The sequence below is a fragment of the Molossus molossus genome, unplaced genomic scaffold, assembly GCF_014108415.1.
Source record: "Molossus molossus isolate mMolMol1 unplaced genomic scaffold, mMolMol1.p scaffold_m16_p_3, whole genome shotgun sequence".
Taxonomy (NCBI): domain Eukaryota; kingdom Metazoa; phylum Chordata; class Mammalia; order Chiroptera; family Molossidae; genus Molossus; species Molossus molossus.
Window position 1 is genome coordinate 47,956,125 of NW_023425366.1, and position 16,263 is coordinate 47,972,387.

General features: G+C 47.9%; 1 protein-coding gene across 1 annotated transcript in view; it reads right to left on the reverse strand.

Moving 5' to 3' along the window:
• Window positions 1-3,950: 3,950 nt before the first annotated feature.
• The window catches only part of MRPS27 (mitochondrial ribosomal protein S27), an 89,271-nt gene continuing 76,958 nt past the window's right edge, over window positions 3,951-16,263 (reverse strand). Inside the window, exons 8-11 of the mRNA XM_036279553.1 lie at window positions 12,191-12,293; window positions 9,965-10,107; window positions 7,685-7,855; window positions 3,951-4,815 (exon numbers count right to left, since the gene is read on the reverse strand). Coding sequence (XP_036135446.1) covers window positions 4,576-4,815; window positions 7,685-7,855; window positions 9,965-10,107; window positions 12,191-12,293 — 657 coding nt within the window. The 3' untranslated portion in view covers window positions 3,951-4,575. The remainder of the gene's footprint in view (window positions 4,816-7,684; window positions 7,856-9,964; window positions 10,108-12,190; window positions 12,294-16,263) is intronic.

Below are 16,263 nucleotides of genomic sequence, written 5' to 3' on the forward strand. Positions count from 1 at the left end.
CTTTCTCTGCTTGGCTTGTTTCACTCAGGATGATACTTTCCAGGTCCCTCCATGTAGTCTCAAAGGACAAGAGATCTTTCTTTCTTACCGCTGCGTAGTACTCCATTGTGTATATGTACCACAGCTTTTTAATCCATTCGTCTACTGATGGGCACTTGGGCTGTTTCCAGATCTTAGCGATTGTAAATAGTGCTGCTACAAAGATGGGGGTACATATATTCTTTCTGATTGGTGTTTCAGGCTTCTTAGGGTATATTCCTAGAAGTGGGATCACTGGGTCAAATGGGAGTTCAATTTTTAATTTTTTGAGGTGACACCATATTGTTTTCCATAGTGGCTGCACCAGTCTGCATTCCCACCAACAGTGTACTAGAGTCCCCTTTTCTCCACACCCTCGCCAACACTTGTTGTTTGATGATTTGTTGATGGCGGCCATTCTGACCGGTATAAATGCATTTTCAAGGCCTTTGACTACCTGTCACATCTATAGTAACTTTCCCACACACACACCTTACGTCCGCGGCCAGCTAGAAGGCATGAAAACAGGGCAACGTTTGGTGCCAGGGCCGCACCACCAAGAGGCGACGAGCGAGGTATCTGTGCTCACCACCGTTCCTTCCTCTTCCACCACTCTGCCTCCCCCGTCATCGGCCAAGGTGGGTGTGGGTTGGGAGCCTGAACAGGTTCATTTTGAATTGTTCATTTCAATTAAATTTAAAACACGATCTCTTGAACATCTGCTCTATAAAAGACTCCGAGGGGAAGAAGGCCGTTTCCTGCCCAGGACAGCGCGAGGCAGACCTCTGTGACTCATGCACGAAGCAGAGGATTTCCCTTCTGTACAGCTTTTCGTGTCTCTGGGCTGGAAGTGCTTTTCCTCTGAACACACACACTTCACCTGGGTCTCGTACTGGTAGCTGTGCAGTTCTAGTTGCGCGTGTGCCTGCCTCCTCTCCCTCACTGCAAGCTATTTGTGCAAACTCCACAGCACGTACTTGGGCCTTGCACACAGGATATGCCAAGCGAATCTCATGAGCACGTGAGAGCAGAGCTAGAACAGAGCTGCATGCTGGAGTCGCTGTGCTGAGAAGGGGGCGGTCCGTGGCACCAGGTGGAGCACACGGAGACAGGATCACTGGAGTGGATGTGAGGCGACGTGAGAGCCAAGTTCTCAGGGCCCAATGCACGGGCAGCTAGCCGTAAGTGAAGATACCTCTTTAAAGAAGTTTGGTGACAAAAAGGAGAGCGACAGGTAGTAGCTTGATTGATGGCAGGATAAAGGCTTTTAAAAAATAATTTCAAAAAGGGAAGGTCTTGAATGAGAATTAGACTTCGAAGGAGAAATCGGCCAAGATGACGCAAGATGGAAAGGGAAGGCTTGATGGTTCTGGACCAGGTGGGCCGGTATGGATGGCGCCAGGTCACCGGTGGAGAACCTATCCTTGGAAAGGAGGGAGGGAATTCACATTACTTCGAAGGAGGGATGAAGGCGAGAACCAGTAAGGACAGGACTGTTAAGGTAGAAAGGAAGGGGAGAGAGGTCGTAAGATATGGCTTACACTTTCTTGATAAAGTAGGAGTCGGGAACATCTGCTTAGAGCTCTGGGGCAAGTCTTGGGCTTCAGCAGGGCAAAGCGAATGAGGTAAGAATGAGCCAGTGAAAGAAATGACAGGACTGCTGTGTGGAAGACCACGGCTGTACTTGTAGAGCAATCCGCCTAACGTCCCGACTACGCACACCACACCTGCAGCCAGGAGCAGACGAAGACGACGAGTGGAGATGCACCCGTCTGGGGCTGCTGGAACGAAGCGCCAGGAGCTGGGTGGCTGAGAAGGCCCGAGGAGTGGTGCAGGCTAGAAGCCCAAGCTCAGGATGTCAGCAGGGTCACGCTCCCTTTAATGGGTCTAGGATGATCCTTCCTTGCCTCTTTTAGCTTCCGGTAGCTGCTGGCACCTTGGCTTGAACATGCACCACACGTCACGTGGTTGTCATCTCCCTGTATGCCTCCACGTTGTCTTCCCTCTCTCTCTGGATCTATGTCCACATTTCCCTTTTATAAGGACACCAGTCATGTTGAATTAGGGTCCACCCAAATGACCTCAGTATAATGTGATGACCCTGTAAAGACCCTATTTCCAACTAACAATTCTAAGTACTAGGGGTTAGGGCTTCAACATATCTTCTTTGGGGGAGACAATTCATAACAGGTGGGTCCAGGAATGTAGGGCCGAGGATGGCAAATGGGCCTAGATAACGAGAGTGAGAAGAAACTGAAGGTACTGAGCATACTGGCGGGATGGCCAACCGTGGGGCCCAGGCTGGGAGGAGGGCAAGCAGGGTCTGAACTCTGGAGACCCAGGGTGAGTGACAGGGTGAAGGCTAAGGGCTTGCAGGCAGGGAGTAACAGGGACAAGCTGGTCTAGCGCCAGTCATGGGATGAGAGGAGGGGAAGACAGGCAGAACGGACTTCCAACTCTAAACTCTTGGATTAGCGATACGACGTTTGGCCATTGACTATGGTAGGCCAGTCAGAGGGAAGGTAATGTATTACTGTGAAGGTCATCCCCAGAGGCCAGGGAACGGAGAGCAGTTTCTCCATCCATGTGAACGAAATACAGATGGTGATACTGAGGAAAAAGACAGAGGACAACTGGCCAGGTCTCGGTCATCCAGGAACGTGGACCCTGTGGCTCAGGAGGCAAGAGCCCGGGGGAAGGGGAGACTCCCACGTGGGCGAGTTCCTGAGAGAGAGGCCAAGTGTGGAAGGAACCCGAGTGAGAGCGGAAGATGCAGGCAGCAGCCCAGTGGAGAAGCGGTCTCTCTGGTGAGGACCAGAAATAAAGCGCGACAGGGATGGATGGGAGGCAGACGGAGGCAAACGGGGGCTGAAGCACTGACGAGGAGCTTCACAGTGATGGCCATTCCAGAGCAACGGGGCGTCGGACTCGCCTTGAGCCTTCCTCTTGCTGTAAGGGAACAGCTGGGAGAGCCCTGCCCTTGATGCTCCGAGCGTCAGAAACGACTTCTGGGACGATCCTTCCTTGCCTCGTAGAGGACCGCCAGGTTGGACACCAACTGCAGGTGTACACGGAGGCAGTGTGCAGGGTGAGGGCAGGCCCCCGGCCGCGGACAGGGTGCGGTTTCAGGTTCCTCATTCGACACTGGGGTTCCGGGGCCTCCCTCATGGGGTCGCTGGAGTTGCTGGCACATAGTGAGTCCTCAATAAATGTTAGTGGTTGTGGTGGTTGTTATTACAAAAGCCACAGTCTAATGGAGAAGAAGAGTTGAATATATGTTGCTGAAAATCACAGTAACTATGATGATAAGATACTCTATGTCTCTCTCCCTTCCATGAAGGATAAAGAATATATTAAAAGAAAATACACCAAAAGAATCCCAGAATATTTATTTCCACAGGTTCTTTAAATGAAAGTACTTAAAGGCAAAATTACCTAGGAAGGGCTGCCCCCACCCCTTCACCAAGAAACCTCAGGGACTCTGGCTTTCTGAGTTTTACAATCGTTCCTGTCTCCCATGCACTGTAGGCCCCAGACCGTCTCTCATTTTCTCCAATTTCTCTGGCTGAAATGTATGTTCACAAGCTGTACGTGTGTGTACATGTGTGTGCACAAAGGCTCATATGACCTACTTAATGAAGGAGCTGAGACTGTGTTGGGAAAAAGTTACCCCGACATGACGGAGGTGCTCCCAACCAAAGAGGCTAGCTTTCTGCTCAAGAGCCCCTACATTCTAAAAATGCCTCTAGAGCACTGGTTCTCAACCTGTGGGTTGCGACCCCTTTGGGGGTCGAATGACCCCTTCACAGGGGTCGCCCAAGACCATCGGAAAACATATTTCCAATGGTCTTGGGAACCGAGACACCGCTCCTCTATCCGTCTCCAGGCGGGTCCGCCCACATGCAACGCGAGGAACTGTGTCAAAGGGTCGCAGCATTAGGAAGGTTGAGAACCACTGCAGTCTAGAGGTTCCTGAAATGTGAAAGCCAGTGGGTCCTGTACTGACTCCTGTGTGAACTTCTCCCAGTTTGGGGCTGGGAGGGTGAGACTGGGGAGCAGGAGAATGTGAGGGGTGGGCACCCACAGCCAGCTCAGGCCGAGTGCTTGCCCAGAGAGGAGAAGGGGGACAAGGTCCCAGGACGTACAGTTTGCCTCGGGGGCAGGGACAGAGGCCATTCAACAGTCGGTGCTTGAGACCGATCCGTAAACCATGCGCCCCCCCCATCCCTAGGTGACCAGGAACCATCCTGTTCAGAACCGACCCCCGTCCCTCAGGAACTACTCCGCAGGCCTCCAGAGCTCCTTTTGAGGTATTTAGCTGGTGGCCTCCGTCTGACCTCGAGGCACTTTCCTAGCTCCACAGCCCCGGGGACAGAAATGGGCAGTCTGGACGGCAGTCACAGGGCCTCGCATGTAGGACATCACGGCTGTTGCAGCACAAGGGGACGGCTTCAGGAGGGGGTGGGTGGAGGAAGCTGTGGGGCCGTCACGGTCGGTCGCGGCGACTCCCACGATGGGGCTATGAAGTCCTCGCGGCGGGGCCGGGCCGTGGGCCTGTCAGGCAGCCGCCTTGGCTGCTCTGCGAGCCTGGTGCTCCTGCTTCGCCCTCTCCCTCTGCTCCTGTTCCCTCCGGATCAAGTGCAGCCGCTCCTGATGCCACTGCTGCAGCTTCTGCTCGTAGGCGGCCGTGTCCTCGGCTTCGCAGGCGGGGAGCTGTTCTTTGATGAGCTGGGTGGTCAGAGCCAAAAGGCTTCCTGACTCCACTCTGCCCAGAGCCTGAAGTTGGGCACGCAAGGCCTGTTGGAAACAAAGGAAAAACAGAGAAGGTGTGTGTGGGAGTGGGAGCAGATGGAAGAACACGAAGAGGAAGAGTTTTAGTCCCCGCAGAATCTCCACACATCCCACTTGCAGGAAAAGGCACTTTGCTGGGAACCAGTCAGCTGCCTTTTATCCAGGCACTGACAGCTTTTGCTCCTTTTTTTTTCCAGCCCAGCATTTTGCTAGGATGCACTACGTGTGATTCTCCCCGTTCACTTACAAACAGTAAACAGAACCCCACATGCTGCGATTCCCTCTGGTTTCCTGTTCTAAACCACAAAGTCTTCGGCACAAGTACAACAAATCGACAATTCCACCCTGACCTGCAACGGACCGGGCAGCAACTCCAAGAACAAAGGGCTCTGAGATGCACACCCAACGGCAGCAGCAGCTCACACACTGGAGGAAGCCCATCCATACCTTTTCCTTCAAAATAACGGAGATAAGTGTTTGCCTGCCGCGAGTTCCTTTCAACAGATGGAAATAATTTCAAGGACTTCCTACTAATAGCATGCTAAACAGCTCCCATGAGTGCTTGCGCTAGTACAGGCTTCCACCTGCTGTGCTCACAGGAGGTCAGCCTTTGCATACGACTGCTTCGCGCCATCTGAAATGGCAGCTTGGTTTGTTCGTATTGTTCCCGGAGAAATACGAACAACGCTAATCTACTTAAGTGATTCAAAATGTAGATCATCACAGAGAGCCACTTATGGCTCCAACTATGGGTTACACCACATATCCCCATTTCCCCAAACAAAGGCAATTCACTCACACAGGCAATGGGGTCTGTTCCAATGGGGGGCACAAGGTGGGCAGGTCCATGGGCCCCAGACAAATTACCTGATACTAATAAATATCAAGCAACAGAAAGAAAAAGAAACGTAAAATGAAAATCATCATCCATGTGGTTTGAGCCCAAGCAGACAGCTTGGGACACCAGGACAAGGACTCCACTGGGGGTCAGAAGACCTGTTGGAACCCAGAGCCTGCGGGCTGGTTCCCCGGCCTTGGTGTCACGGCCTGGGATGAGCGCGGATGAAAGGCAGCGCTGTCTCGGGCACCACGAGCAGCCACTAAATAGTTGCTCTTGTCTTTTATTGATTTTCAAAAAACAAGTGTTTTTGGAAGAGTGAGGGCTGAGAATTTAATGTAGGTGGAGTTCTATTCTTCGAGATTAAATATATAAGAAACGAGGAAGAGGTGGTCATTTCAGGAATGGTGTGGCAGCCTGGTTAATATGAACATGGTAAATGATAATGTATGGGGCTGGGCAGACTGTTCTGTTGTTTTAGCCCTTGTAAATCTGCATAATTAGGCAAAGAGGAAAGAACAGGTATTTGGATTCTTAACCTAGCTCTACTGCCAATTTTCTGTGTACCTTGGCAACATCGATCACCCTTTCTCAGTTTCCAATTATAAAAGAGGGAGGTTAAGCAATGCTCTTACAGGAGAAACAACTGTAAAAGTACAATAGAATCCCCCTCATAACATGGGGAAACAGGCTTTCTATAGCTGGTTCTATATAATTCTGAAAATATTTAAAGGTAATAATCTGGCAAAATTTACACCTCTTTGTCCCAAAGTGGTATCACAGGTCAGCGGGCACGGATGGAAACGTTTTCTGCTTCATACAAAGAATTCTTCAGGCAGCACTTTTTTTTTTTTAAATCCTCATCCGAGGACATTTTTTCCATTTTTTTGTTCAGATAGAGTGGGAGGAAGGGAGAGAGAGAGAGAAACATGGATGTGAAAGGGACACATCGAGTGGCTGCCACCCACACGCCCAACCAGGGCCGGGGACAAACTGCAACCAAGGTACATGCCCTTAGCAGGAACCGAACCTGGGTCTCTCTAGACCACAGGCCAACGCTCTAACTGCTGAGCCAAACTGGCCAGGGCAAGGCAGCACTTTTTTGTTTAATCCTCACCTGAGGATATTTTTTCCATTTATCTTCAGATAGAGTGGGAGGGAGAGAAAAAAGAGAAACATAGATGTGAGAGGGACACATTGACTGGCTGCCTCCCACACGACCCTGAGCAGGGCCAGGGACCGAACCACAACTGAGGTACATGCCTTTGACTGGAATGGAACCCGAAACTCTTTGGTCCGCGGGCCGATGCTCTAACCACTGGGCAAAACCGGCCAGTGCCAGGCAGCACTTTTTCTCTTTGCACTAAATGAATGAGAAACAAAGCAAGGAGGAGACCAAAGGTCTAAACTGTGAACGTGGCTCTTCCTCTGTGCTGACCACATAACTGGGGTGTCAGGTGAAAGCTACCACAGGCAGCTCGAGTGCGCAGTGCAGTTTGGAAAGAAGCAGAGCGAACTTGTTTCCATCTCCACACGGTACAGAGCCATTTCTAACGGCCCTCATGCACAACACCAAGCCACCAAGACGAGCAAAGGAAGATGCCTGCATCTCTCCTCCATCCTACCCAAACGTGGCTCTGTGATCTCCCCCTGCACTGCTGGGGTATCGAGCACGCTCAGTGCAATATGTAGGAATGACCAGACCCTTTCCACGCGGGGCTGGAGTCAGGGGACTGCTTTCAGGAGGCAGGCTATCACCATCCAGCTAGCACATGTCAGGGGCGAGGGGGTAATGACATGCTGTCTCAGGGAACAAAACTGGGACCCATTAGTTCAAGTACAAACAGGAGCGTAGAAATTCCATGTGTTTCTTTTAAGACCTCTTCCAGTGTGAAGCAATAAAAATGCAGTTTCTGATGTCAGTTTTTAATGCCTTTGTGTGTACCACCAATCCGCGAAAAGACCGCTGGTCTGCCGCTAAGGCGGGGAAGCGTGTCTGTGCACAGCTGCGAGGGCCTCGGTCCTGCTGCCACTCACCTGAAATCGCTCCAGGTAGCGCGGAAGCTTGGACTGCTCGGTTTCCTCCACGTCCAACTGCTCCAGCAGCTCTTCCGGCCCCTGGCGGTCTTCCTCTCCTTGGGGCTGTTCCTCCGGGGGCCCGGGGGCCGGGGCCGTCAGAGCCTGCAGTGCTCTGCCCAGCACGTCGAGCTGTGGGGCAGAAAGGGGCGCGGCTCATCAGCCTGGGGCCCTGACAGCCCACCGAGAGGAGAGGCTGGGAAGGCAGAGGAAGGAAAGCCGGGGTCTGGGAAGTCATGAGAAGAGCTCTCTTACAAATTACAGGAAACAGGAATAGTTCTGTGATCTCCATTAGAAACACCCTGTCGATGGCATGGAAAACAGTACAAAGCAAATGACACAAATCAGCAAGCTCGGAATTAGTTGTATATGAATCAGCACAATGGCATTTGATTTCACTTTAAAATAATATATATTTTATTGATTTTTTTTTCTTTAGAGAGAGAGGAAGGGAGAGAGAGATAGAAATATCAATGGGACAGACAGACATTGATCAGCTGCCTCCTGTAAGCCCCCCACTAGAGATTGAGCCCCAAACCCAGGCATATGCCCTGACCGGGAACCTCTCAGTCCATGGGACGACCCTCAATCCACTGAGCAACACTGGCCGGGCTGATTTCACTTTTAATCAACCAGTTAGGAATCCAAGAATTAAGTTCAATGGGCACAAAGAATCTTCCCCTCAGCCCACCACAACCTCTGTGTCTTTCTTCCTCAGTTTGGAATTGGAAGAAAGGCAGAGAAACACCAGCGTAGAACACAACCAAGGGCCACTGCGCACGCATGGTGAAGCCTCTGAATCCAGGCGAGGGCTCCTGTAGAGAAAGATTTTATCTCTCAGAGTATCTGTAAATTAGAGATCAGCACAAGCCACACAAGCGGCTGGCAAAGACCAGAGAGGCACACACGAAATTCACTCAACAAGGTGATTCACGTGACTTGGAGAGTAAGTAGATTGTAAAACAGAGGGCTTCTCTGATTTTGACCCCTCTCCTCACCACTTTCACCTTGGGGCACACCTGCTCGACCCAGAGGGACTAGTCATCTGAGATGGCACAGAAACCACCCATGGCCAGCTTCAGCACCTGCTTCAACACTGACTCATTCTGTCCATGGCACATTAGAACAAAACCAGCAATACTCCGAGGCCTTTTGATGCCACTAATACATTGCACCCAAATCTGATACATGCCCCATTCTTGCTCACATTCTTATTAAGTCAGAACACAAAGAATGTAAATCTGGCTCAGAGTGAAAGGAACATTTCCCTGGCAAAGAATTTATGTACACTTTTGTTTTTAATCACGAGCACTGACTACAGCAGGGCAAATAGGAATATATGTTTGGAAATGTGTATGCTTTGTTATAAACGCCTGGCAAGTAGCATAATGGTTCCCTAGACATTTAGCATAAAGAGCCACTACAGGAACTAGACTTGCACATCTCTAGACTGAAATGAAAGACCAGTGGTGATCAGGGTTAAGGCAAAACCAATAATCAGCTCAAAGGTAACGCTTCCACCCTATGACCAGACAACCAATGTGCTTCCAGGCCGCACTCAGACTGCAAAGGCTGGACACTGTGGCTTCCTATGGGATGTAAGTGTCCTGTGGCTGTCAGATGCTGTTTCCTGTAGCCTGAGCTAAGTCCATTGACTTCAAGTGTCAAGAGTACGAGGTGACTAAGAGAGATGAGCTTTGGGGCTGACAGACAGGCTCCTAGTCCAGGCAACGTGAACTCCTCTGAACTCTGGAAGGAACATCTGGGCCAGACCTCAGCCCTGTGCGTTCACCATGGACCAGTTCAGTGACAGGGAAGGACGGCTGGGCCACCTCTAGTCCCCAGGTTTATATCTTGCAGGCTTGGGAAAAACTGCCATGTCATCTCCCAGGACTCTGAGGGCACAGAGAGGCCACAAATTTTAAATGAAATATGAACCAATCCTGAGCAGCCACTGAGATTTTATTGGGTAGTGGGCAGTACTGAATTCAGGGGTGGGGAAGAGTTTTCCTCCTAGACAGTGAGCTATAAAATCAACAACAATCTTATTTTCTAGTACATTTTGTCAGTGACATTGAGAATGTTGGTCGTTTTTCATTCCTTTTCCACAGGGTAAGTACAGGATTCTACAGAAATAAAAAAAGTAGGGGGAAGGGGAAGACAATAAAAACAAATCCAAAACTTGGCATCTGAGAAACAGGAGATGGCTAAGTCCCCCCGATTTAGGCCCAAGGAACATACCGCTTCTCCACACAGCTTCCCATCTTCTGGGGAGGAGGCCACCTGCTTCATCACCTGAAGGGCTCTGTCCAGGTAGCCTGGCCGCCACAGCAGAGGCATGTCATGGTACACAGCCCGCAGCCCTTGCTGCAACTCCACCTTCCCTGCGGCCAAAAGCAATAATGAAGAAAGCTCAGCCACACCTTCCCACGAGGAGGCCTGAGACTGAGGACTCGAAGCACACGAGACATTCACCAGGCAGCTCTAGAAATGGAGAAGGATCATTTCAAGTCTGTACCCCGGGTGCCATCCCACCAGCGACCTGGAGACATTTCAGGTGGATGACAGACCGTGGTAAAATCCACTGTCTACGTTTTTAATATACAATTTCATGAACCTGTTTTTCCTCTTTCACTTAGGCTGGTCAGGATTATCACGGGGAAGTTGGAAGCACAGGGCTGAGAGAAATCAGAGTTGGCAGATCTGCCTCTAAGTGGAGCTACTGTTATAAAATGAGTCAAACAACTGAAACACTATTTTTGTTTTAAGAATAAAATCTTCCTCAGAAAAAGAAATCCTACAACTTTCCTACAGTGAAAATCTTGTCAGTGGTCAACCCGCTCTGCCAAGAAATGCATAATCTTTTTTGAAATGTTCCAAAACATCCCATTGATTGTCCTCATGAAAAAAAAAATCTCATTTTGCTCTTCTGTCCTTCATTTTAACTTTATCAATACTTAAAGCATAAAGTCGTCATCATTCTTTGGCTCTCAGGACACGAGTGTTTCTCTTGGTACCTCAAAGCATCACCCCTAGGACTCAAGATTCAGATGCCGGACAGCAGGGCCCTCGGGTGGGCGAGGGGCTGTCTGGACTCCTGTGGCACCGATGCCCTCTCTGCACTAATGACCAAAGTCACCTTCTCTCAGGTCTTAAATCCACCTTCACTTATCTTTCCTGGGGGGGAGGATCTGGAAAAGCTATAGCAGGACATAAATAAACAAAGCTTATCAGGTGACAGCTAATTTTAGAGCTTTAAGATGCTCGGGGCCAGACTGCCCCACATTCTGGGAGCTGAGTGAGGCTGCCCAGCACGGGACACCACGAGAGCGAAGTGCTTCTGGTGTGACGGCTGCCGGTCCCAAAGCACCGGGCCTCTGCTCACAGACAATAACCGAGACGCTCCCTTAGCCCTGACAACGTCCGGAATGTGCCTGCAGCTCAAGAGTCCTGGATGCTGATTTGAAGGCAAAAACATGTAAATCAGTATCAAGAGTAGATGGCAAATAAGAACATGATTTTTAAAAAGTGGTCTACTCTTTTGTTAGTCTGACAGCCAGTCTGGTAAACTCTGAAATTCCTCTTTCTGAGTCAGTTTATATCAGAATCAGCATCCAAGGATGACACACTATGTTCCGTTGGTGAAGATTAACTTTAAAAGCAGCCAAACTACTATAACTTTGATGATGTTCAAAAAAACGAAGGTAAGCAGAAGCAATGTACAATTAAGCGAAGGTGCTTCCTCAAGTGCCTATCACTTAAGACAGAGGCTGAAAGAGTAATGAGATAATACGCATTTAACAAACCTCTGTAAAACAGGGCACATTTAATGCACATTTAAGTTTGAATGTTATTTGCCCAGATTCCACACAACCCAGGTTCTGAGGCCATGCTGCAGGAGGCTTCGTCCCCCGACCTGTTACCATGAGATCAGGGCACCACCACCCCCGCCCCGCCGCAGGGCACAGCCACACGGTATCAATGAGTCACTCTCTGTTTTCCCAAGTGCTACTAGGTGTGCTAAGTTTCTCTTCCCTCACCTGAAAACAATACTAAGGAGAGGATTTCAACCCTAACTCTTAATTTCTTACATCCCGGACTTTAGATCTAAAGAGAGAGAAAGATGCGTGTTAATACTGGAAAAGATTCTACTGGCTGGTTCTCCCAAGAGGGCAGAGCGTTCCTTTCTCTAGCCCTTCCTCACGCTGATAACCACTAAACAGAATCTGTGGCCACCAGCACTAGCTCTCAGCTTGCACATCGGTAACAGGTTTTAAGAACGCTCTTTATTGTCTACGTCGTGACTGTAAGGCCATCAGAGTCTATTTCTTTGTGTGTGCCTAAAAATGAAAACTGTATAGGAATTTCACTAGCTAATTTAAATCAAACTGTAATTTTACTATGAAGCAGAAGAGTGCATTAGTTCTATCCATGACAAACAGCATCTGTAAGGCTCATTTAGCTTACCAAGAAGTGCATAGCCATACAGCTGGGAACTCAGCCCCACGGAGTTCTTTTGCTTTAGGCCCGGGAGTAACAGGGATGCACCGAAGTTCCTCTCCTCTTCCCACTGCAACAGAATATACCAGATCACCGTCCAGCCAAGCAATGAATACTTCATGCAAAAATGTGATTTTTAGCCCAGCTGGTGTGGCTCAGTGGATTGAGCGTAATCCCATGGACTGAGAGGTCTAGGTTTGATTCCTGGTCAGGGCACATGCCTGGGTTGCGGGCTTGATGCCCAGTAGGGGGCGTGCAGGAGGCAGCTGATCAGTGTTTCTCACACTGACATTTCTTTCTCTCCCTCTCTCTCTAAAAAAATCAATTAAAAAAGTGATTTTTAATAGCATGGAGGAAAAAGAACATGTTATAGCATTAAGTTAAAAAAGCAAAATAATAAAGCTATAGATACATTATAATCCCAATTTTGTTAGTAAAAGGTATTTATGTTTAATGAAAAATGCAGAAAGGAAATACCCTATATGTTAACAGATTTCTGGCTAGTGAAATTATGAGTAATTTTGGTTTTCTTCTTTGTACTTTTCTTTATTTTCCAAAATTTTGGCAATGAATAAGAGCTCCTTTTACAATCAGAAAAGCAAAACAAAATAAACAGTACACTCTGAGCCAACACTGCCTGGGACAATCCATAAAAATTTGACATGCTGTCAGCCCAAATTCACTCCCATGGCTATGACATGACGAAGCAAGCTTTTGAATTTTAAATAATTCAGCAGTGATAAGATTTCCATTTGACAGTGTTAAAATAAATGCAACTATTAGGTTGCCTTTAGATAGATTTGTGCCTATCAAAAACAAGTAGGCAATCAGAAACACTTAGTGATCATTTCTTTCAACCCAGGATACAAAATCACACTTCAGTAAACTTGGAGTCTTTTTGAGATGAGAAAAACGGGGACAAACACAAGCACTGCTAAGCTTGCTGCAGAACAGTACCAGCAGTGACGGGGCCACTGGAAAGCGGGCTGGAGGAGAGCCCTGGCAACGCCCCACAGGAGCGCTGGAATCGTCTTGGTGCCACGTGAGTAAGCACTGGCTTGGCCTGAGCCCCAGCTCAGGCTTGGAAACACAGAACACAAAGCTCAGATTGCCCTGCAGGTCTCTGCACTCAGAGCTCAGGGAGGAAGCAGAGAATGAATTCTCTGCAGGTGACAACTGCAGCCCAGTGTAAGTGAGCCACCCCAGGTGTTAATGGGCACCCAAACCTTTTTACTGGGGATGGCCTTTGTGTAAAGAAAGTGTAATTTCTTAAGGTCTGAAAAAAGCAAAGTCCTTGGGAGAAAAACAAAACCTCCCCTGGCACTTTTGCAGCAGATAAGTAAAACTGCTAGTAATTAAGGACCAGGTCATTTTGCTTTCAAAAGCAAATCACTCTAGGTTGGATTCTCCCCCACACAAACTGCATGAAAAGGGGCCCAGTGAATAATGAATAAGGAGCCCTAAAAACATTTTTTCTTTTCTTTAAGGAAAAAAAAAAGATCTTTGGTATCAGAATGCAATCGGGCGAAAAGCCAAGTGAGCGGTGTCCTTGCTGTGCTGGGCAGAGCAGGTTGGTGATGGTGACTGGAACAGTAATACTCCCAAAGGACTTTACAAAGATGAAAACAAACAAAAATAAAATGAGCGTCTTAGAGGTGTTTTTAAGAAATGGTCCGGGAACAATGCAACCAATGCTAAAATATTAGGTGCCTTCTAAGCCGTTAGCTTTCTGTGGTATGTACTATTATGGACTAAGTCAGGTGCTATTTCACCAATGTCCTCTAGGTTTTTCCAGTTCATGCTTCTGCCTCTCCCATTACAAAGCAAACCCTCGTTTCCCCTCTTCCCCCTGCTCCACTCCACTCCACAGCTAGACATCTCAGAGCCCCTGCCTACACTTGCTGTCCCCTTTCTGCGCCTCTCACTCACTCCACAGTCCGTTCCAATTTGAGTTTCTGCTCCATTATTCTATGGAAACAAAGGTTACAATTTTGTGCCTTCACGCACTAAATTTAATGAGCTTTTCAGAAGCATGCTATGTTGCAGACCACTCTCCTCCCACGGGTTTTGTGGTCCACACATTCCTAATTTTCCGTTAGCGCTGTGGCTCATTGGTAGACATTTACACATGGATGTATAAATTTTACATCCAGTCCAGATTTTCCCATTAAGATTCTAATTTCCCTTGTGCAATCTCTTGACTATCTCAAAATGCAAAACCTTCAGAGCCAAATTAATGATTTTCCTCATAAAACCGAGTCTTTTTCCAGAGTTCCCTTTGCAAACACATGGCAACCCTTCTGTCCAGATACACAAGTCAGAAACTGAGGAGATAAAATTTGATCCCTACTTCCCTGCCTCCCCATCTAGTTCACCATCATGTTATCTGCCTCCCAGGCATATCCACTGGCTACTCTCTAACCCCACCACGTCCTGGTCCCCAAATTACCGTTACTTCTTGCTCGACAACCATAATCTTCTCCTAAGTGCTCTGACCACAGCCATCTGGGCCACACTCTGGTCTTCCATGCACATTACAGCCAGAGGCATCTTTTCAAAACACAAATCTGATCCTGTTTCCCCTCCGCTTACAATTTTTCAATGGTTTCTCACCATTTTTAGAATGAAGACAAACCAGTTTAGCACGATCTACATTTTCCTACATTATCTCCCCTATGGCCCTCCTTCCATTCCCTCTGTGCAGATACACTGATTATCTCCCTATCTTTTTCCAGCCCCCTCTGCTCACCATCTTCTTTCTGCCACAGGGCTTTTGGACATGCTATTTCTTCTCTTTGGATATTCTTCTCCTCTTCAGTCAGTTAATTCCTAGTCATCCTTCAAATATTAACCCAAGAACTATTTCCTTAAAAAGCCTTTCCTGCCCTGGCCAGTTTGGCTCAGCGGTTAGAGCGTTGGTCCGCAGACCAGAGAGTCCCGGGTTCCGTTCTCGCTAAGGGCACATACCTCGGTTGCAGTTTGTCCCCGGCCCTGGTTGAGGTTGTGTGGGTGGCAACCAATTGATGTGTCTCTCTCACCATCGATGTTTCTCTCTCTCTCTCTCCCTCTCCTGCTCTATCTGAAGATGAATGCAAAAAAAAAAAAAAAAAAAAGTCCTCAGGTGAGGATTTAAAAAAAAAAAAAGCCTTTCCTAACCTATCTAAGTTTAAAATACAAACAAAAAATTCCCTACAATATAGGCTTTTCACAGACATCTTTGTAGTGCTCATTATAGTCATAATTTTGTATTTGTGTGTTTGTTTCATTGTTTTTAAATGCCTGTATTCTTCTTAGAGTGTAGGCAGGAAATGTTTGCTCACCTCTGTGAGCATATATGGAATGTCACAGGTACTTAATATATATTTAATGAGATGATGAATGTGGTGTTTGCCATAAGCTAGGACACTCATCTTAGAAAAGCAAAACACACCATAAATTCTTATGTGGGCTGGACTAGATGACACATTCAGTTCTTAACCAGACTAGAATTTTTTTAATGTCATATTTGAGGCTAAGGGCAGATAATAGGACCAGACTTCATGGCTTCATGAGGCGGCTTCATGCTATCAACTGACATCTCTGTGCCCCAGTCTTCTCATCTGTATAGTTGTGAGGATTAAATGCATCAATAAATTTAGAATACCAAGAATACAACCTGGTATAAAGTAGTGCTATTTAAATATTACTGTTGTTATTATGGTTGTTATTCTTAGGACAGCAATAAATGATGACTAAATACCTAGCCTAAGGGATAAAATTAAAACTTGGCATTCTGGAGGGGCCAGTGCAACCTTAGGAAAATACTGATATCGATCAAGTGTTCTTTATTTCATACCTAAGGTTGTGGTCAAAGTCAGAGCCTCATTGCTTCTTCGACAGGCCACGCCCAGCTCTCCCTGGCTATCAGTTAGCGTTTCTGAATGTCTGAACACACGAACTAGCTCAAGTTTCAAAATGTGCCTGAAAGCACATTCACGTGAGATTCTCTCGAGTGGAGGAACATCCAGTTCCACATTGCTAGGGACCGGTAGCTACAATGT